Source organism: Aythya marila (genome assembly GCF_965140915.1).
Source record: "Aythya marila genome assembly, chromosome: 16".
NCBI lineage: Eukaryota > Metazoa > Chordata > Aves > Anseriformes > Anatidae > Aythya > Aythya marila.
Genome location: NC_139057.1, coordinates 5,166,806 through 5,187,601, shown reverse-complemented (window position 1 = coordinate 5,187,601; position 20,796 = coordinate 5,166,806). Strand labels below are relative to the sequence as shown.

Sequence of the window (20,796 nt, the reverse complement as noted above, 5' to 3'; positions counted from 1 at the left end):
GATCTCTTACTGAGGACTTTCTAGTCTAATAATCACGTTTTTAAGTGGCCTGACCTTTTAAAGGGGGGATGTAATTGCAACTTGCATTGATTTTGATGGAAGTTAGGGCTACCTGACAGGTCTGAAGTACTTTATATTAGCTACCATGGTTGCTTCATGTGACTCCTTCATTTCAGCCTGGAGGTTCACAGGAGATCAAGACAAAATGTCTGTAATATATGGAATTCTGGATAGCTGATATGCTAGTTGAAGGTCTATACATTTAGGCACTTAATTTGCTATGCATGTGTTTTAGCAAGTTAACATAGTAACTTCTAAAGCTATGGTAAATAATAGACCTTTCTGTTAGAAGAAATTGAATTTTTTTTTCTACGATATTGCTATGTTCATGCAAAGCAAATGCTGGAAGCAAATCAGACAGTAGAGGGAGCACAAGTTAAAAGTCACTTTTCCCAGTGCCATGGGATAGCCGTGTTAAATGTGTGTAAAACAGCTAACAGAATGGAAGAAAGAAAGAAAAGGGGCAAAGCCATGTTGGTTAGTGGCATACTGGATGTGGATGAAAGGGCTGGAGGTAACAGGTTAAATGCCTGAGTACTAGAGAATGAGGCTAAATATGGCATATTAATACAGCACATGGCAAGGAGCCAGATATGTTCGTTCATAGATGTTAACATGCTTCCAATATTTGGGTTTGAGTAGGATTAAAAAACAGAAAGGAGTTTTTTCTGGTTCTGGTATCGACAGAGATGGAATCTCTGAAGAGCAATTTCAGTGCTGTGGAATCCAAACCCAAATTCCAGTCTTATATGACCTTAGGATCCAAGCCACAACCCAACGTCATTTCTTCTGTCTGTCTGTACCAAATATTTGATAACTACACTCTACAAAATCACTTGCGTGCAACTACGAAATGTAGTTAGGTGATTGTGGCTCTCTGGAAACAAAACCTAGCTCTCTGACAATTGATACTTCCATCAGGAATGGTGTGTGAGTTTAGCCTCTAACTCTGGTTTAAAAAACGTAGCATCTCCGAGGTATGAGTTTCTTGTGCTGTGTGTTAGATGTGTTTACATTATCCAGTACCAGAGCTAGGACTAGTTGCTAAAATATAAGGTTTCTTAGGAATCAGCTGCATTAATGACTTTGTTATAACTGAGGATATAAATGAAAATGACATTTATATAACAGACTTTCCAGTATAAAAGCCAGTCTGCTGGCTATAAACATTCAGAAGGCTTTACCATGAAAAATTGTAACAATCAGGGGTTAGATGTTACATTTAGAGAAAATGTAGGGCAAGACACATGAATCTACTGCTTTTTTATCATCTTTTTCCAAGTGGAATGACTTGAGCTAAAGTTAACTTTTTACTACTTAAGAAGATTATATGGTTCATAGAAAAATAATTCAAACTGCTTAATTTTTAAAGCTTTTTTAATAAGAAAACTTCAAAGAGGTTCATTTTAGAGTAGCATTCAAGCAATGTAGGTAAGGTAGTTAAATATTCCCCCACCAAAATGTAGTTTGAAAAATAGACTTTCATGGCACCTATACAAGTATTTCTATAGATCCTTATCTGTAAGAACAGCAACATATTTCTTTTTTTTTAATTAAAGATCATTATAATTGCTAATGTATGATTGTTTGGGGGCATATGTGAGTCAAACTGTGGTTTAGAGAACACACACTTTAAGAACACCTTAACCTTCACTGAATCCTTCGTCCTGTGCTGTAACCTCTGTGCTGAATTAAAATATAGGCCTATGTTTAAGATGCCCTACATCCTTGCCAAGGAGAGGAGCACCTCCAAGAGGATAAATGAGAAAGCTGGGAATCGTTGAAAATAAATGAGCAGCAGAATTTTGTATGATGGTGACCATTTTGCAGAGAAGTTGATTAGCAGTTTGGGGGAAAAAAAAAAAAAAAGCAAAAGGGCAGAAAAGGAGTTCAAATTATTTAGGGAAGCAGTGCTCTCTCCCAGAGAAGCAAAACGTTCTAGAGAGAGCAGAGGCAGACTGATGGCTCCAAGGAAAGGTAACGTCAGGCCAAGAGGTGAATTCAAGCCTGTTTGGTTTATTAAATTGTATTTTTTCCTTGCTTATATGTTTTTGTTTGCTTTTTGTTGGTGGTGTTTTTTTTGGAGGGGGGAGTAGTTTGTTTGTTGTTTTTGTTATTCTAAGACTTAGGTGTTTATGATTAAGAGGCTCCTTTGCTAAGACTATATTGCTTTCTTTCATAAACCTTTAAGGATGCCACTGGAAAACTGGAGTTTCTCACAGGCAGCATACCCTAGGGTAATGTACCTAAAGAACTGGCTCCAGAAAATTGGACCATAAGTGTTGATGTGTCCAGATATGTGGCTTACACGATGAAGTGCTCTTCAGCTCGGGTCTTCAAAGCTAGTCAGTAATGATTCATTCACAGCGCATATCTGTCCAGACACGAGAATTTGATGCAATAAAAAGATTTCTTACTCAAGTATTAAGAGACCGTAACAATTACATAATTGTTACTAGGGCAGGAGGTCTCAAGTCATGGTAGATTATTATTGTCATGTCTTGCCCCATCTTCCTGTCTGCATGCAGACCAGTTTGGTATGCTGGGATCCAGCCAGTGAATCTGTGTACTTCTACCACCTCTCACCTGAGTCATCTGCTCATACCTGCAGGTTTCTCACTGGTGCTTATATAAACAGACCTTGGGTAGGACACTCTTGGGCAGTGAGATCCTGCAGTCCGTTTTCTTAGATAGTGAAAGCACCGCTTCAGCATTTCACAGTCTTCATTTCACAATATATTTATTCCTTAGTTTCAACTTTCTGGTAATGAGAATTCCTTTGTTCATCCCAGGCAAGCCAGGCTGAGACAAGGAATTTCCTAGTCTTTGTCACTTTACTCTTAAACAGTACTTAGCATATACAGATTTCTGAAAAAATAGCATTCTTGCATGTCTTTACTGCACAGTTTGATCTTGTAGCTTGTTTTTGTTAGATGCAGACAGCATCCCTACGCTTTCCCTCCACTTGGCTTGTCCACTGCAGTCTCTTTCATAGAGGCTGAAGCCCATTCTTTCTAACCATTTTTTTTTCCTCCAAGCCAGCTTTTAGGGTGGAGAATTAAAAAATATTGCTAGGCTAAGAGCTGGGAGTTGATCTGTGCTGGTAGAACATGGTGGTTCTGTTTCTGCTTTGTGGCCGTAATCATTCAACTGAGTACTGAGTCTCTCCAGCAAAACTAATGCTTTAATCCACCATGGAGGGCATGACATAAAATAAATTTAAACAAACCTTATAGCCAGGATGATGCTCACAACATAAAACAGAGTTACTGTTTTGACGGGGATATATTTGCAGTGTGTCAGTGTTTCAGTGTGCCTTTGTCACCTTTGCCTGTGAATTGTGAATGTATGCACTCCCTCACTTGGTTCTTCACTCAAGGAAAGCAAAAGCAGGAAGCTTAAACTCCATTTTTCTTTCAAATGAATATTAATGGAAAACATTATGAGGTACTTGCTCAGCTCTATAGTAATACACATGTCCATTCATGAGATGGTCCAGAGCAGAGGATTAGGAATACAGAATTTAAGAGTGAATTTGAAAAGGCAGCACAGGAACTTCAGGCCTCAAACTATCATCGGAAAGTTTGGCTTTATTTCACGCTGTCAGCCTGGATTCTCCTTACAGCACCACCATATTCATAATAAAGAAATAAATTAAATCCACCCCTTCCTGTATGCCTCACAACACTCAGCACTGTGCATGCTCAGCACATGTGTAGTTTTGATAAAGAGACATTATCAAGGCTGAAATCATTTTAAACAAAACAAATAATGTGGCTGCCCAGCACTTCCTCTGGAAGTAGTTCCTTGGACAAATCTTCCTTAAGGCTCATATGTATGGAGTTAGTATATCCCTCAGTAACACCGATTCACAGAATGTTTGAGGATAAATGTATGGCTGTGTATTTTATATATAGGGTGTGAAATTCAGCCATGCGGGAGGGCCCTGCCTCCAGCCGGGGCCGCGGGTGCCAGGAGGGCTCGGCCTTGCTCCCCACACCAGGCCGCGTTGGGCCGGCAGGGCGTTAAGGGTGCACCCCGGCACCCCTGGTGCCCATCCGGGGCTTAGGGTTCCTGGGCATGTTTTGGCAGAGCAGCTTTGCCAGAGCACTGCAAATTGTGGGGGCCAACAGTGGTGTAAAGCCATCATGTTCCCTGCCCCGTGCAGCGTCCCTAGCACAAATCCCATCTCCTCGGCCGCTTTGAGGGCAGGGTGAAGTTCTATCTAAGTGCTACAAAATGTCGCAGTGATCCCACTGAGCGAAGTTGGGGGTGTCCATGTGCAGCACTGTGGTCGCACAGGCCAGGTTCACAGAGGCTGTATGGCTCGGGGCTGGCACCCTGCGTGTTCCTTTGAGTCAGAACGGGGCTCAGCTGTGCGACGTGCTTGCTGTTTACACAGTGGAGACGAAGCTGTAAAAAAGCCGATTGCTTCAGAAGCGAATAGGTCACTCTTAGTCAGACAAGAGAGCATGTACAGAGCAATGGAAAAACAAATTCGTTATTGTAACACCGAAGAGCATAAAGCAAACCTGGAGGCGACCTGCGAAAGAGCACACCATTGGGTTTCTGACCTGTTTGATACTTTGTGGGGTATGAAGAAAGACTGAAAACTGTGCAGGCATTTTAACAAAAAATTTTCAAAATAAAAAGTATCTTTGTGTGATACTTTGAATGTAGAAAGCATGCTGGTTCTGGCTTTCCCCGACTTTGCTGGAGGGCCTGGGGCAGAAGGACTCAAAAGAATACTAGCAGCTTTCGTAGCATTTTCATTTCAGAAAAGCTGTGTTTTAAGAGAGACTACGTCTTCATTTAATGTTCCTGAGGATGTCTGAGTTAAAATAGGTGTTAATAAAAAGAAGACAGACTGTTAAAATTGCTTCCTTTCTGAATAATTATTTTATGATGAAATATGTAACAGGAGGACTTAAAGGCCAGAAGTGAGATCAGGGTCCCTTGGTTCTCGGTTCTGTGCAGACACATTGGAAGCAAGCAGCTTACAACCTATGTGACAAAGGCAGATAAAAGATAGTTGGAAAAAGAGGCACAGAAGGGGGAAGTGGCTTGTCCGAGGTCATGCATGGATCAGTGGCTGTGCTGGATCGTGCATCCCATGTTAGATCAGGTCTCCTGGATCCTCTTCCGCTGCTTAATCCCAGAGCTCACCTCTTTCCCATGGACAGTTTTGTTGGCTTCTATGAGCTCTCGAGCAGGCCTGTGAGCAGAGTTAATTCAGACACTGTGTTCAAACAGAAGGGAAGGAATGCTGAAGACATACCCTGTGCTGGGTCCATCAGAGGGCACAATCCTGCACCTCTGCTGGTTTTAACATGGCAGAGGCAAAGTCCCTGTGTTGGGCCACAGGTTCTGAGCCAGCCTGGGGCTGGAGCAGGGTCCAGAGCCAGACTCCTGCCTGGTTCCCACAGCCCTAGTGAGGGACGTACTTGCTCCTGGCTGGTGTATGAGATGCAAAGACAAGGGGAATCTTCCATTGCACACCTAAAGGCTTTGAGACGATTGTTTTGTATATGTTGCTGAAATCGAAGGGGAAAAAAAAGAAAAAAAAAAAAGAAAAAAAAACACACCAGAAAGACTTACTTAGAGCATTGGGAAAGGGTCTAAATTCTGCAACTGCCCTAGGGTATGTGGGGCACTCTCTAATTTAACATCAAGGCACTTAAGAAGTAATGATGCTGTTACTTTGCCAGACAGACAGATTCTTCCAGGAAAAATAGGGTACAAAAGACCCCTATTCTATAATTCTGCCTGTATGTAATTTTAGGATCTAGGCTTAACAGTTTTCCATGTAAAGAAAAAAGATGGGAGAAAATACTCTTTTTGAAAGGGAACACTTTCAGGCCTTTAGCAGTGCAGAGAAGGAGGAGCAAAATCACAGTCCTGTTATTCCTTGCAGATCATCTCTAATAATGGCTCCTGGTATTGAGAGTACTGCGATTTGCTACCACTAAAATATAAAATCATTTTGAGTGTGAAAACCTGAGCGTCGTTTTATTAAAAAAAAAAAAAAAAAAGTAAAAGAGAGGAATGTTTACAGCGCATTAAAACCTGTGTGACAACTTAACAAAAACTATTTTAACAATCCTCTTATTCCCCTTCCTGTTATGCTCCATAAAATGAGAATGCAGTGTCAGTAAGCAGCAACACCGGTGCAGTGGGCGAGCGGAGCAGGCTGGGCTCCGGCTCCTCCTGGTTTGTGCTCAGCCCCCCGCGCCCACCCTGTGCGACTGGGACAAGCGCTCAGTCCCAGGACTGCTTGGCGCAGCATGCTCACGCTGCTGCGTGTGCTGGGGAGGCGAAGCCAGGAGCCTCCCTGCTCTCTGCTAACCTCCACGGCAGAGGAAAGACTCGGGAGCTTGTTGCTTCCTTGCAGGAGCTAGCTGGAACCTGGTATTTAGAAAACATCAGCCCCTGCTACTTCTGTGGGCTTTGTGACCCAAACATGGCAAGAATTAAAACAGAATAATTAACAGAAGAATTAAAACAGAATGAAAACAGAATAAAAAAAAAAAAAAAAACAAAAGAAGTTTGCAGTCAGGGGTAGGTCTGGCGTGAATTTTGACAAATATTGAAACTAAATCTCAGAAACGAGATGTTCCAAATTTTTTTTTTTTTGTAATCAGCATTCCATATGTGTTATGCGGAGAGCTAGGATGTGCTTGTACTTTTGTTACATAAGAGTTGTTTGTGTTTTTTTTTTTTTCTTTACAAAGTACGGTGCAGAATGCATGAGTAGTGAGAAGGAATATCATGAAAAAAAAAAAAACTGTTAGAAAATAAGAAAAGCTAGTAGGTGAAAAGCTATTACTCAGTGTTTTATTTCCATAATCCCATGAGTTCCTTAAAGTCCCTTTTAATATTTCTCAGAAAAAGCTTCGAAGTGAGAGGAGGGAGGCAAGTTTTTTTTTCTTTGGTTTAAAGGAAGGTCTCGGTTAATTCTATTAGTAGACTCTGGGCTTGTTTTTATTTAAAAACAAAACAAAAATCCCTCTCAAGTTTAGAATTTCTGTATGGAAACATTCTTCTTCTTTGCCAGAGAGGGAAGTATCTCGTTTTCATTCTGTTTGTTTTGGAGTATCTGTACTTAAATGTTTTGTGTTTGTTCTTTATTGAATACATTAGTGGTGCATTAATTTCTTCCTGACAATGCTCGTTTTATTGCATTCAGATAGGCTCGCTCTTTCCCATATGACAGACAAACTTGTCGTTCTGCTTGATGACCCTGGTTTGCCCTCCCTGGGTTTGATTGATAACGGCTTAATTTCCAATCTTGTTTACCTATTAATACTTTTTGAAGTGATTTTTTTTCTGGTCACTGCAGAAGGAACAAATGAAAAAAAAAAAAAGCCACGTTGAATTCTTGCTCCAACTCCAATCTGTTTGCTTTGATTTTCCTTTTTAGATTATTGTTTGGCTTTAATTTGTTTGTTTCTCCTTTAAATGGGTTTGGGATTACTCAAGGGTTCCTTGTTCAGCAGGTCAAAGGGTAATGTGGAGACTTTGAAACTGTCTCCCTTTTTATCACCAAGTTTTGTTCTTCCAAGAGTCCAAAGGATTTTGCAGGCCGATAGCTCGTGGAGGATGCCTCCTTCTAAGGAAGGCATTAGCAGCAGGCCCGATTCGGTGCAAGGGGCCACGGGGCCACTTCTGGTCTTCAAAGCAGATTAAAAAAAAATGGATCCAAGTCTAAACCATATCCTAAATTAATCCTCATACGAGACTAACTAAAAGACAAGTTTCCTGGGGATTAAATGCATTGAGATTGATAGGTCTGACACTCGAGTAGCAGTCACTTCTGTGGCCTACGATGAAGGCCCACAGCTCTGCATTTCTAAAGCTAAAAATATAAAGAGACTTCAAAGCAGAGAAGTATCAATATACAGCGTGTGCTACTAAAAAATGTCCTTTAACTGAAAGAGTCCATCTGTCCCAGAGATAATGCCTACTTTTAAAAGAAGGAAGCCTGCTAGAGCTGCCCAGCCACAGCACTGTGAATATGTAGGACAGCAAAAATGCACAAAAAAATTGCAGCAAAAGTGCAGGCTGCGTACAAAAAATCACAGCTATTTCTTATTTCTGCAAAAGACTGTAAGCCTCAAGGGTGCTTTGCACAGGGGGAACTTTTTCAGCACCTTTCTAATATAAATTCAATGATTGTTTATTTTTTCCCAGTACTTTAAATCCCTTAAAAACCTTAGGAAGAGGACAAAAAACAAAACAAAACAAAAAAACTAACTACTCTAAAATCTTCATTTCTTACAAAGATATGCAAAGATAATGAATTTCAAATAAATCACAAAGTGGGGAAGAACAGATACATTAAACAAACAAACAAACAACAACAAAAAGTGAGTAGACATTATTCTACAATGGTGTATGTTCAGCTGAATTACAGGGTTGCAAATGCTCAGTGAAAAATAGATTAAACTATCTTCCTCTTGAGACTTCACCTTAACATGATTAGCAGCTCTGACCCAAAATCTTAGGAGGGGAACAGGCTTGTGGGTGTGAGTTCTGGGTGGAGGAGGTAACTCAGATGCATGCCATAGCTGCACTTCGAGATTAGTAGTGAAGTGCTGCAAAGTTTGCTGTACACTGACCCCCCTGCTTGATGGCTTTAAATTGGAGAGTGTTTTTCCTTTTTTTTTTTTCTTTTCTTTTTTCTTTTTTTTAATTATTATTATTACTATTTATTTATTTTTCACACTCACCTAGCCCTTCATAGGTAAATCCTGATATCAGGCAGAGTATGGTTACAAAGTTTACAGTCTGGGTTTTCACGTGGAAAGAGTTTAAAGTAGCAGATCAAGTGTTGCTCTGAGAGCCATTTGTTTCACGTGTTCCCCAGATTAATTGAGCTCTGTATCCTCCCAGTAAAAAGGGCTTGTTGAAAATAAGCTTTACCCTATAAATGGAAACAAAGGAAATTGTATGGTTAAATCACCACTGCTGCTCTTACTTTTTGAGCCAGAAATGTTGTCTTCTCTGTGGCAGGAACTGCAACACAGGCTATTCCAGTAGCAGTGAAGGCTGACAGCCTCCTCAAAAGCTGCATTGCCATTTGACTCTGGTTGCTAAGGGATGCTCAAGCGTGATGTAGTCTCTATCTTCCCTTCCAAATGAGCACACTGGTTTGGTCACAACTCCACCCCCGCAGTTCACAGCCAAAAGTTTATGAGGTCATCTTAACTGCGGACAGCGTGATCCCGTAAGGAGCCGCGCAACTGTCCTGCGTGAAAAGTAATTAACTGTTTCTTTCTTCTGTAGGCTGGGGCATGCAAAGTGCTCGGTACCTTCGACTTCCTAACAAATGTGAATTGTTTGCAATAGGTGATAAGGGGTTTTGTCATCCTGGAGGGTTTGGGGGGCTTCTGTGTTGTAAGATGGACGTCCTGATCTGCAGCTAACAATCGCCTGTGAAAACAAAGGGTGACCAGTGAACTCAGAGCTAGCTCTGATCCACTGGGGCTAACAGTGGTGCTTCATCAGGGTTGTAAGCTCAAAGTTTTATCCATTTAGTTAGGAAAAAAAAAAAAAAAGAACGGAAAGGCATGAAGCCTGTTTGTCAAAAGCCTTTTTTCAGCAGTATCATAATCTCTGTTAAGAAAATTATAAATAAATAACTCCAAGAACAACTGTTGCATCTACAGTTTCAAGCCAATGTTTGTGAATTTCCTCATCTCTTACTTGAACTGTAATTTCCTCATCTCCTCATGAACTATAAGGGAGACTACTACAAAGAAAATGCATTTACATGGCTATATGCAATGGTCTGTCAAATATAAGGGGAAATTATTAAAACGGGAAAAAGTATTTTTGTTACACCTATGTGTATTGTATGGAAATCTTAAAAGGACAGAAGTTTGTGTTTGCAGGGCAGGGAGAAGCTTAATGGATCATGTACTTTTCTCTCACTTGTTCTGTCATTGATAGTCTAGTTTTACTTTATATCTGAATTGTTCTAACCATTTGTAAATCAAGCTGTATAGTTGTCCTCGCTTGGAAGAGCAAAGTCTGCATAAATTATGCACTCAGTGGGACTGCACAACTGAAGAGAATAACTTTATTTACAGGATCAGGCTATTGTTGCAAATCTTCCCTCAGTCTCTGATGCCAGAGAATAGTTTTTGTGGTGAAAGCTGTAGAGGGAGAATGCAGGAATGAATTGCACTGAAATTCCTTTAAAAAAAAAAAAATAAAAAATAAAAAAGAGATCTGATGATTTTCATTAGGATGTAGAAGTAAGGCCAATCAGACTAAAAATACAGTAAGTAAAGTTATCAAATAGAATAAAGTGGATTATGGATGTATGAAACTTGCCCCCATAAATATTCCATAAAATGTTACCCACTTTGAGAATATTGTTTCACACAACTAAACTCCCTGGTTGTTGTTGTTGGTTGTTACATTGATTGACTTGTGAAAGCCATAAACTAGATGCATGTTCGTGTCTTGGAGTCTTTGCATTTACTTTAGACTGGGAAAAAAAAAAATCTGCAAAAGAAGCTGAGGCTGCCTGCTGTTCTATTTAGACACCAAAAGATTATCAGAGAAACTAGATTTCATCTGTAAGTGTGCAATGTGTACAATTTTATAGGTGTAAAGTCTGATATCTCATGAATTTAAATAGTGCAGACTGAATCAGTAGACATAAATCTTCCAATGTTTCTTTCATCCATGTCCACATGCATGTTATCTTGCATTTTTGGAAAACATTTCTGCCTAGCATGCAGAGGTGTCCTTCAATACACTCTTAAATATTGTCAACCCTCAAATAGTTGGATTTTTATTATTTAGGCACTATTGCCATACTGACATAAATTTCTTTCTATTTTCCTGTTCCTGAGACTTCAGTTTCTTCAGAAGTGTCTTATGTCTTGTGTCTTACCATGTTTCAGTAAGACAAAAAAGTCTGTTGACATGTTTAAGAATTTGTGAGGATTTTTTTTGTTGTTTATTTCAGCTTTTATCCCTTTCACCCTTGAATAACACTTGAAATATACCGAGCTAATTCTCCATTCCATCGTAAGCAAAAGGGAGTGTTGTAACTCAGCCGTGTGTCTTCCTTGTTCAACTACCTCGTGCTTTGTTCACCTAAAAAGACATGGGCACAGATATACCAGGAGGGCAGCACACAGCACGGTGGCTGACGGCTGTTAGAGGCCGACCTTGCAGACCCAGACCCGTTTTCTGCTCGGACAGGGATCTGTACACTGCAGGACACTGGCAGCAACATTACAGCGACTCGGTTGTTGGTGGATGCTTCAGCACATCTACTGCTCCCCCTTTCCTAAGCTAGCTCTGCTCGCCTCTTGTGGAGATTTTAGCCGTTTGTGCACCTCCAGCAATAATTTTTATCTTGTTTGTGGATTCCTTTGTGAACTGTTTGAAGCCTGAGATCTGCTCCCTTCCCCCACAGCTGGTGACATGGAGGGAAGCACAGCCTGGAGGCTGGGGCAGATTCTCCCTGCTGCGAGAGGTGGCAGATACTGGCAGTTCTGCATTCTCTTCATACCTGCTACCATAAAAAAGTGGTGAGGTTTTATAACTTTCAGTCTGAATTCTGCTTTATTGATTCCTTTATACCTTGTAAACGCCGCAGTTAAAATATATTTTAGTAATAAATATTACATGGAAACAACACAAGTAAATAAAAGACCTATAAAAGATACAAGGATTTATTAAAATCTTTGCTTCAGGTTAGCTGGGGCTTCGCTGAGCCAAGTTTCTTTAAGGCCTTTGAAAACTACCTTGGTGTAAAACAACATTCGGAGAAGTCGATCAGAGTCTCCAGACCTCTTAGGCTGTGTGTGCCCCAAAGTCCTGGCATTTAAAATTACACGGAAAGCCCCAACAAATCCTCGAAGGCTGAGGGTTGGCGATGGAGTTCCCTGTTTCCCTTGTTGTCCACTCCTCTTTCAGCAAGGGCGACTAAACAGATGTATGTGGTGACACTAAACGTGCCCTTCTAGTTGTTTGCTCTATTCACATAATTATTTTACTGTAGGTGGTTCTAAATATAGTAACGGGTGACGTAAGAAGGTGTGTTCGTGGGAATGGCATTGTGGATAATTGAATGCTGCAAATGAGAATAAATTATTTATGTAAAGGATATTAATGTAAGGGGGGAGGGTGTGAGAAAACTAGCTGTGTATTTTAGGGAGAGCAAAGCACTAATCTTTATTTTTCAAGCATAGGTGAAAAGCTTCTGCAGGAGAACTACCGTGCAATTTTTGTGAGGTTTCAAAACGTATTTTAGAGAACAGTAAGGATGTAAACAGCCTGTAAAACCAGGGGTAGAAGCAGTTGCACGCGAGTTGTGCCGTGCTGGTTCTCCTAGGCTGATTTAGGGCTCCTGTGCCTGTCCCGCACCGGGGCCGGTCCTGAAGGGGGCACCACCCGGCGGTGGCTGGAGCTGGGTACGGGGCCGCTGCCCAGCGCTAGGGGGGTAGGGAAATTTGCTCAGAAAGGCCCAAATCGGTAAAAAGCCATTCCCGCACCTCGGCTCCCCCAGGAGCCTCCTTTAGGGAGCTGGGCAGATGTTCCGAGGCTGACCCCCAGAGCAAGCGTGTCCGTGTGAAGGCGCACAGATACAAGCATTCAGCGCAGGAACCATTCTGCTGTAACATCAAGCACCCCCCTCGGGCACTTCTCCATTAAAAACAACCCCAAAAAAACTTCCCCGGGCCTCCCTGCTCCCGAAAAACCCCATCCGAAGGAGCCTGAGGGGGGCCGGGGCCTCTGAGCGCCGCGAGTCGGCGGCGGAGCCCCCGGGGGCTGCGGCCGCGGCCCTGCGGGAGGCACCGGGCCGAGGGGCGGCGGGGGGCTCGGGGGGGCCCGGGGCTGGGGCCGGGGGTCCCGGGGGTCCCGGGGCCGGTTCGAAGAGGGCGCCGGCGGCGGCGCGGGCTGACGCGGGCCGTCATGTGAGCGGCTCCGCTCCCAGGGTGCAGTGTGGGCCTGCTCGCCCCACCCCGCCGCGCTCCGTGCGGCTCAATAGGGGGAAGAAAAAAAAAAAAAAAAAAAGGAAAAAAAAAAAAAAAGAGAGAGAGAGAGCCAGGAGAAATGCAAGAGGGAGAAGGAAAAATAAGGCAGGAAAAAATCCTCCTCCCGTGAAGGGGACAGCTTTTTGCTCGGGGGAGAGACGAAACGGGATTTTTTTTTTTATTTTTTCCCTTCTCTCCCCCCCCCCCTCGCTGTTTGCTGGAGGAAGCCAAGAGGATTCAGCAGCCTGGAAACCTCATGTGAAAAATAAGCAGCAGCAAGGAGGAAAAAAAAAAAAAAAAAAGGAAAAAAAGAGGGGGGGCTTGGATCGGAACCCCCCGGCGGCAGCAGGGCGAGGAGGCTCCGGCGCCCGGCGAGGGAAGGGGACCGGGGCTGGCGTGACCCGCTCGGGGGAGAGGCGAAGAGACGATTCCCGATCCTCCCTGCCGAGGCTCCGGGGAGGTTTTCCGCGCCTGGAGCCCGTGCCTTGGATCTAAAGAGGATTATTATTATTATTTTATTTTTTTTTTTAATATTATTTTTTTTTTCGGGGGTGGCACCGAAGCTGGATTTTTTCCCCGTGCGTGCGGCGCGGGGGGGGTGATTTCTGTTCCGCCTGACGGAGCCCGGCGGCCCGGCCGGGGGCGCGGAGATCCCCGCGGATCGCTCCGCAGCGGGGCCCCCCCGGGGAAAGGTGCGCTGAGGGGATCGGCGCGGGGGGGCGGGGAGGAGGAGAAGCAGCTGCAGCTGCCGGGGAGGAGGAGGAGGAGGAGGAGGACGAGGAGGAGGAGGCCCGGCGGAGCGGCAGCAAAGTCATCGCCATCGGCCCCCCCTTGGCCGGCTCCGGGCTCGGCTCTCTCCATGTCTCTGGCTCTGGGCAGCGGCCGCCACAGCAGCGAGTAGGGGGGGAGGAGGAGGAGGAGGAGGAGGAGGAGGAAGAAGAAGGGAGCCCGGGAGAGTGCCTCCCTCCCTCCCTCCCCCCGGCAGCCCCGGCCGCCTCCCGTCCCCTCGCCCCGCGTCCCCCTGCCTCCCCCTGCCCAAGATGGGCTGTTTAGGGAACAGCAAGACGGAGGATCAGCGCAACGAGGAGAAGGCGCAGCGGGAGGCCAACAAGAAAATCGAGAAGCAGCTGCAGAAGGACAAGCAGGTCTATCGGGCCACGCACCGGCTCCTCCTGCTGGGTAAGGGGGCCGGGGGGACGGCTCCTTCCCCGGACACGGAGAGGGGGGGACGGGGGAGGGCGGCGGGGCCGCTCACCGGCCCCCTGCCCGGCCACGGCGAGGCCGGGGGGGGGGGAGAGACGTGGGGCCGCCGGGCCCAGCCGTGCCAAGGCGGAGGAGGGTGGGGGGGGGGCTCCGGGAGCCCCCCTGCGCTCACCCGCACCGGGGTGGGCGCTGAGGAAAGGGGGAGCCCGCGGGGCTCCTCGGCCTGCTGGGGGCCGTGGCGGGGGTCGGGAGGAAGGTGTGGGGCGGCAGCCGGGGCCGAGAGGGCAGGTAGCGGGGGGAAGGCTGCGGGGCTGAGGGCTGCAGGCCGGGGCGGGCCGCGGCGTGAGGAGGGCGGCGGGGATGCCGGGGAGGCGATGGGGAAAGAGGGGGGGGGGAAAAAGCGGGGAGAAGCGGGAGCGGCGGGCCCGAGGGGAACCTGGGAGAGAAACAGGGCAGGGCGCTGACAGGGGCGGCGGGCCCGGGCGGCAGGGAAGGGAAAAGGGAAGGGAAAAGGGAAGGGAAGGGAAGGGCGGCCGCCCGCCTGCCCGCCCGCCGCGGGGCCTGCCCGGGGCGCGGAGGTTGGGGCGGCCGCGGCGGCGCTCGCTCGGCAGGCCCGGGGCTGCCCGCGGGGAGCGAGGTGCCGAGAAGGGCGCTGGAAGGCAGGGGAGAGGAGGAGGAGGAGGAGGAAGGGAGGAAGGAAGCCGGGGAATCCTTGCGGGGGACGGAGGGAGGGTGGCAGTCCCGGAGGGAAGCGGGGCTCGGGGCCGAGAGCGGCTGTGCCGGCCTGGCCGAGGGTACGGGCTCGTTCCCCCCCCCCCCCGGTGGGCTGCTCGGGGTCGTTTTGGAGAGCCCTTAATTAATGGGAACGCCCGGGGTGATCGCAGCCTTCGTGGGGTGTCCCGGTGGCAGCTCGGCTACCTGCCCTCCTGCTCCTCTGAGGGGGTGCCTGTGGAAATACAGCCTGGGAATTGGAAAGGGGAAGGTTCAAAACCGGTGTCAAACAGGGAGCAGGAAAACATCTGGCGGGCTGGTTTTGGGGGAGCGTTTCCAAATCAGATGCAGTTACGGGATCTTGGCTGTTTCGGTCGCTCGGAGGGACTGCTGGTGAGCGGTGTGCGGGATTTGCAGTGTGCAGGGGAGGCTAGGCCTCGGTGAACTGACTCACTTCTGCTGCGAGACAACGCTGAAGGAAAAAAGAATTCTTGAAGGATGTGAATTTAGGCACGTCCTGTCACCGGTAAAATCTTTTAATTGCTCTCTGGAAGAAGGAGGTTTAATGTAAATGGAGAAGTAACTAGAGCTATAGCAGCACCTGCAAGGCTAAAAAGTCCGTCGGTGTTCCAGCAGAAGTCTTTGAACAGGATAACTTGGGCTTCGGGTCTCGGGGACTCTCACACTGTGGGATTTGAGGCTGAACATTGCCTAGATGCATAGAAACAATTCGTCATCACGTTGGTTACTTCTGTAAGACAGAAACCTGATGGGCTAAAGTGAAATTGCTCTTTATTTTCTTCAGTTCTGCTGACTAAAAAAATAGTTCAGATACTTGTAAATAAAATTCTGCAGATGTTTAGTGCTGGCTGTAAGATCATCTGCATGTGTGTGTTAATGTGATAGTTCAGCTGCTGCAGTTTCTGACAGTGGCTGCAAGAATCGCGGGCACTCTGTAACAGACTTACTTGTAAAAAGTGAAAGAGCTCGCGTCCCTATTATGTTGCGTTTACTGGCGTTATGAGACACGTGGAATGGAAAAAAATGCTTTGAAGGTGCAAAGCAGTCTTAATATTTTCACGTCGTGTTCAGATAACACGAAAGAAGAGCTGCTAAATATTCTAGCGGGTTTATAACACTTTGCAGGCCCCACGCCTGGTATCCGTGCTTGCCTCTTCTGCTGTGAGTAGTCTCACTGAAATTAATGGAACTATCCTTGGTGGTGAAGTTAAATGTATGCATAGTTGTTTGCAAGAATAGCGCCATAATAAGCTGCCAATTATAGAAATAGATTTATTCAGAAATTTAGTAGTAATACTTAATTTTGGTTCACTGATGTTAACATCTGATCCAAAGAACCCAGGTATGTCAATGCGAAGCTATGGGCATTTGTAGCAAAAGCAATCTCCCCCCTTTTGGACCATGTAACGTAAAGATTTTGGCTTCCGATGCTTTTGGTTAAAAGGCATAATTTAAAGTTACGTCTGAAATGTTATTATTAATAGAAATATTTAGATAGCATGTACTACTATTCCTCAATAATTAGTAGTTGTGGGGTGGACCCAGTCTCTCATTTAACTGGGGATACTCATTCTTGATTAGTTTTTAGCCTGTCGTTATTGCATGGTGCAGTATGCCTGAAGGGGAGAGGAAGAGACAGAGTATGCGCATTATAACAGTAGTTTAAGGGGAAATGGTGCTTGCATAAAGAGTTGTAGACAAAAACTGCTCTCTGTGTGCTTATAAACATCAGTCAGCAAGGAGAGGAAAAAGGAGTAACGTTCTGGTATTACGGTGGCAAAACATGCAAACAGGTTTTATGGAGAGAAGAGCAGGACTGTTAAGAATCCATGAGGGAGAAAGAAAAGAACGGAGAAAGCAGAGAGGAATGCATCTGTCAGAAAATGAACTTTGAAATATAACTGTTAAAACACAATTTTGAACACGAGGCTCAAAATGGAGGCTTGTGCTGTCAGTGTGTGCTAGCAGAGGCCTGGCATCCTATAAATACAAACTGTACCTCTGTGCCCATTCTGCCTCCGACATACGTGTCTGTTGTTGAGACATAGGGTAACGAGAAGAATAAACGAGAAGCCAGGAGATGCAGAGAAGAATCTTTGTAAATTCTACCAGGTTTTGATACTACTCTTACAAAAATCTGTTTGCTTTATATAGAAAGCTATCTGTCAGCATGGAGCAGCTCAATGAAATGCTGCTGTTCAGATCTTTTCAGTGTGCGTGGAGAAATGGGTACTATAGGCAGATGAGTTACTTGCCCTGTGCATTGGCATCCGTGCAGCATGGCAGAAATAGAATACGTCTACTTATGGAAAAGAGAGGAGAGTATTTTTTATTTTTTTTTTTAATTTTCATTTTTGTACTTCAGGTGTAATGAGGAAATTAGAGGAGAGCTGTGGGGAGCAATTTGGAGCATGCAGCCATGCAAAGTGGTCTTAGCGTCTCGTTGGGTATGTGATTGATTTAGGGCATGTAGAGGGGGTGGGAGGTTGCGTACAAGACATGGATTAGAGAAGGAGACTTCTGTAGCTTTGCGGGTGGAGGCGTAAAGAAGATGCCTTTCTTTTTCAGATGTGAGTAGTCATTTATCTTATTCTGTGTGATTTAAGTTACGGTCTTCATGATTGGGAGGTGATGACTGCAGTCAAACATAAAACATTTTAAGGGTCTAACAAAAATGCTTCTGTTGAATACAGACTTCAGGCAGTCTTTCTCTCCATCATATAGTGGTGACGAGGCAAGAAGATTTTGATGTTTCCTATCTTGTCCCCTATAAAATGTTGAAGTTTTCCTTTTTCCTTCCAGACATAGCAATCTGCTTTTAACGTTGACACTGGAAAAATGGACAGTGAAATGATCCAAGATTCAGATCTGACACATGACTTGAGCTGGGCATTTATTTTTAGCTACAACTGAAGTTTCCAGTGGCAATTATTTCTTTTTCTTTCACTTTTCACTCTTGCACTGAGAAAACCAACTTTCTCGATTTTTACCCTGAAGAAAAAATGATGTCCCTTCATCACTCATGCTTCCTTCTGAATTTGATTTACTTTCATTTTCTAGGTGCTGGTGAATCCGGTAAAAGCACAATAGTCAAACAGATGAGGATCTTGCATGTGAATGGATTTAATGCTGAGTAAGTGCATTTGTTTCTTTTTCACTTTACACCTCACCATAGCTCTGTGTACCACACAATAGTCGTTCTGCTTTATATCTTGGTATATTTTCTTCTTGCTACTATGTCATGGTCTCTAGAATTTGGATGTGTAGTTTTAGATAAGATTAATAGACATTAACTTGAAGAAGTCAAACACCAATAATAAGTAAGAGCTAATGGTATAAACTGGTTTGTATCAAGGTTCAGTGTGGCTGATTTGATTATAGCTTAAGTTTTGTGTTTTGATTTTTTCTTTAAACTGCAGTTTCTTTCACAACATGGCTGACACTGATTTACCTCTGCTATAGTAGATTGATTCATACTGCTGTGAACTTGTCTCCTGTTAGTGCACAAAATGAATGCAGTTTTCTTTATTTAGAGCAAGTAGGGCCTTTGTTCCTGTATCTTCACAAAATGAGGCAGTACTGTGAATTTCTAGGGTAACTGGTCAGATCTTGTTTTCTGTTTGCTTGTTCAGATGTCTGTGATAAAACATGCTTCTAAAATTTTTTCTTTTTATGCTTAAAATCTGTTTAGATTTTTGATAGTTGTGAGGAGGGGATTGGCATTAATATAAGAAAAATGGAAACCTGTTCTTTGTCTATGAAAGATTTGTTTGCTAACTTCTTGTCTAACTTTGCTAGGGAGTGGGAAGAGATTTCCTGGATGTTAGCTTTTGCTTACAAGCATCTTCACGTGTGTGTGTACCGAAACATGCTAAAGTAATTCTAACTGAATTAAGGTGTTGATATTTCAGAGTTTATTTTCTTTGTGTAACTTTTCTAGATGGTATGACTATTTTTGTCTTTCTTGTCCTCAAACAGTATTTTTGTACTAGCATTTTCTACTTTCTAGTCAGTGTAATTTATTTTGTGTCTCTCGTCTCTTTGGGAAGATTAAGCTTTCACTAGTCTTTCAGTAGTTAATTCTGCGCTAAATGTTTAGCTAAGGAGCCTCAACAATACTTCCTAATCCCTAAACACTAGTTCATGATAAGGTACAGAATCTGTTTGGAAGAAACTTCAGGCTGATTCATAATAAACTACATTGTGTGCTACGTGTTTTTAAGCTCCTCTTTCTAGGGAATATTTTCTTTTTTAGGACAACTCCTTTTCATAAGTGCCTGGTCTGATGTCCTGGTACTTGCGAGTAGTCTTCATTTTTTGGCTGCTCTCACTAATAAAGACCTCTTAAAAGACTTGCATGACTTAAAAGATTTGCATGAGTCGACTTTGATATAGCATCTCTCAAAATCTGGTGGTAAGTAAAGCATTCATCAATAAAAGTGGACGTCCGGGATCCTTGGCACCTTTAAAAATACCAATCAATTTAACCAGCACAGTTCTAAGTTTTCTAAGTATGCAGCTGCTGTTAAAGAGGTGATGCTGGTGTTTAATGAAAGTTATATTCAGTCGGTGGATAACTTTCCCAACTCTGCAAGCTGCATACCAAAATCTGTGTGGCTGGGATCCCAGGGGCCCATTGTACATAGCCTGCAGAGCTGGGGAGGGACTGGGACAGTCTCTGGGATTAGCAGCAGCATTGCATGCCTCGAGTATGTCGCTTCTGGGTTGGAGGTTTGGGCTGGGCTGAACGTGCAGCTGGATTCCAGGGCAACATGGCAAATTTGGCCTCAGCAGCCTCTGCTGGCTTCTGCCTTCTCATAGCAAGGGATTTGGATTACCTTGCAGCCCCTATGCCAGCACAGCCCTGCTGCCAATCACGTAGCATACCCCAGTATGGGAGCCACACTTGAACTGCTGGGGAGCTGCACACAGCTCAGGAGCCACAGGTTGTCCACCCTGCGGTGTATTGTCTTGCAGAGGCCTTTGTGGGTAGTATATATTCAGGAACATTCAGATATATTATAATCAAAATTAAGAAGCGGTAAATATAAAATACACAAGTTGTAATTAGTCTACTTTTTGGTTCTCGTTGCCAAAAACAGTAGATCAGTAGATCATAACATACTCTTTACATAGAAGGAGAGGGCTGTCTTTCAGTGTTTCGAAGTTCTTGCAAGACACATTAGTCCTTAAATAACTGGCATTTTTCTTCAAAGTAACTAACTGTTGCTATGCTGTCTGGCTTTCCCTGATATCTTTTTTTTTTTTTTTTTTTTTTTTTCCCTCCTGATTCCTTCCGTTTCTTCCCTATTTATGCACTGGAAAAATAATGTGGGATTTAGCTAATGTGAGAGAGAGCGTAGATTTTTTTTTGGAAGGGTAAGAAAAGTGAAGCATTACTTCTTTTATATTCTAGGACCTTTGATAGAAACATTAAATATGCTTTCATACAACACCACACTTGATGTGGTGGTAACAGCAGAGAGGTTGTAAAGGCCAGTATGCTGGAGGTGAAAATGGTCTTCAGTGTTAGTGTCCATGTATATAAATGTAGTTTTGAATTATTCCTGTTGATGTGGCTTCATCGTGTGGCTTGAAAGAAATCTAGTTTAAAGTCCTATCCAAAACTTGTTTACCTTTGATTTGGTTGTCCTGTGATAATTGGTCTTTGAAGCAGCAAGAGGATACCTGCTGTGAAGGATGTCCAATGTGCTAAAAGCAAGAGAATCAAAAGTTTTTCTTCAGTGAATAAACTGAATAAAAATAATTCAGTATTTCTTCAAATACTCTTAATTTCTGG

The 20,796-nt window shown here is 44.1% G+C and overlaps 1 protein-coding gene across 2 annotated transcripts in view; it reads left to right on the top strand.

The window, feature by feature from the left end:
* GNAS (GNAS complex locus) overlaps positions 1 to 20,796 on the top strand; it is a 150,080-nt gene that overhangs the window by 39,933 nt on the left and 89,351 nt on the right. Inside the window, exons 1-2 of one of the 2 annotated variants that reach the window (XM_082773469.1) lie at positions 12,966 to 14,240; positions 18,057 to 18,129. In XM_082773469.1, coding sequence (XP_082629595.1) covers positions 14,102 to 14,240; positions 18,057 to 18,129 — 212 coding nt within the window. In that variant the 5' untranslated portion in view covers positions 12,966 to 14,101. Of the gene's footprint in view, positions 1 to 12,965; positions 14,241 to 18,056; positions 18,130 to 20,796 lie in introns of those variants that run through there. The other variant, XM_082773468.1, reaches the window with a different exon arrangement.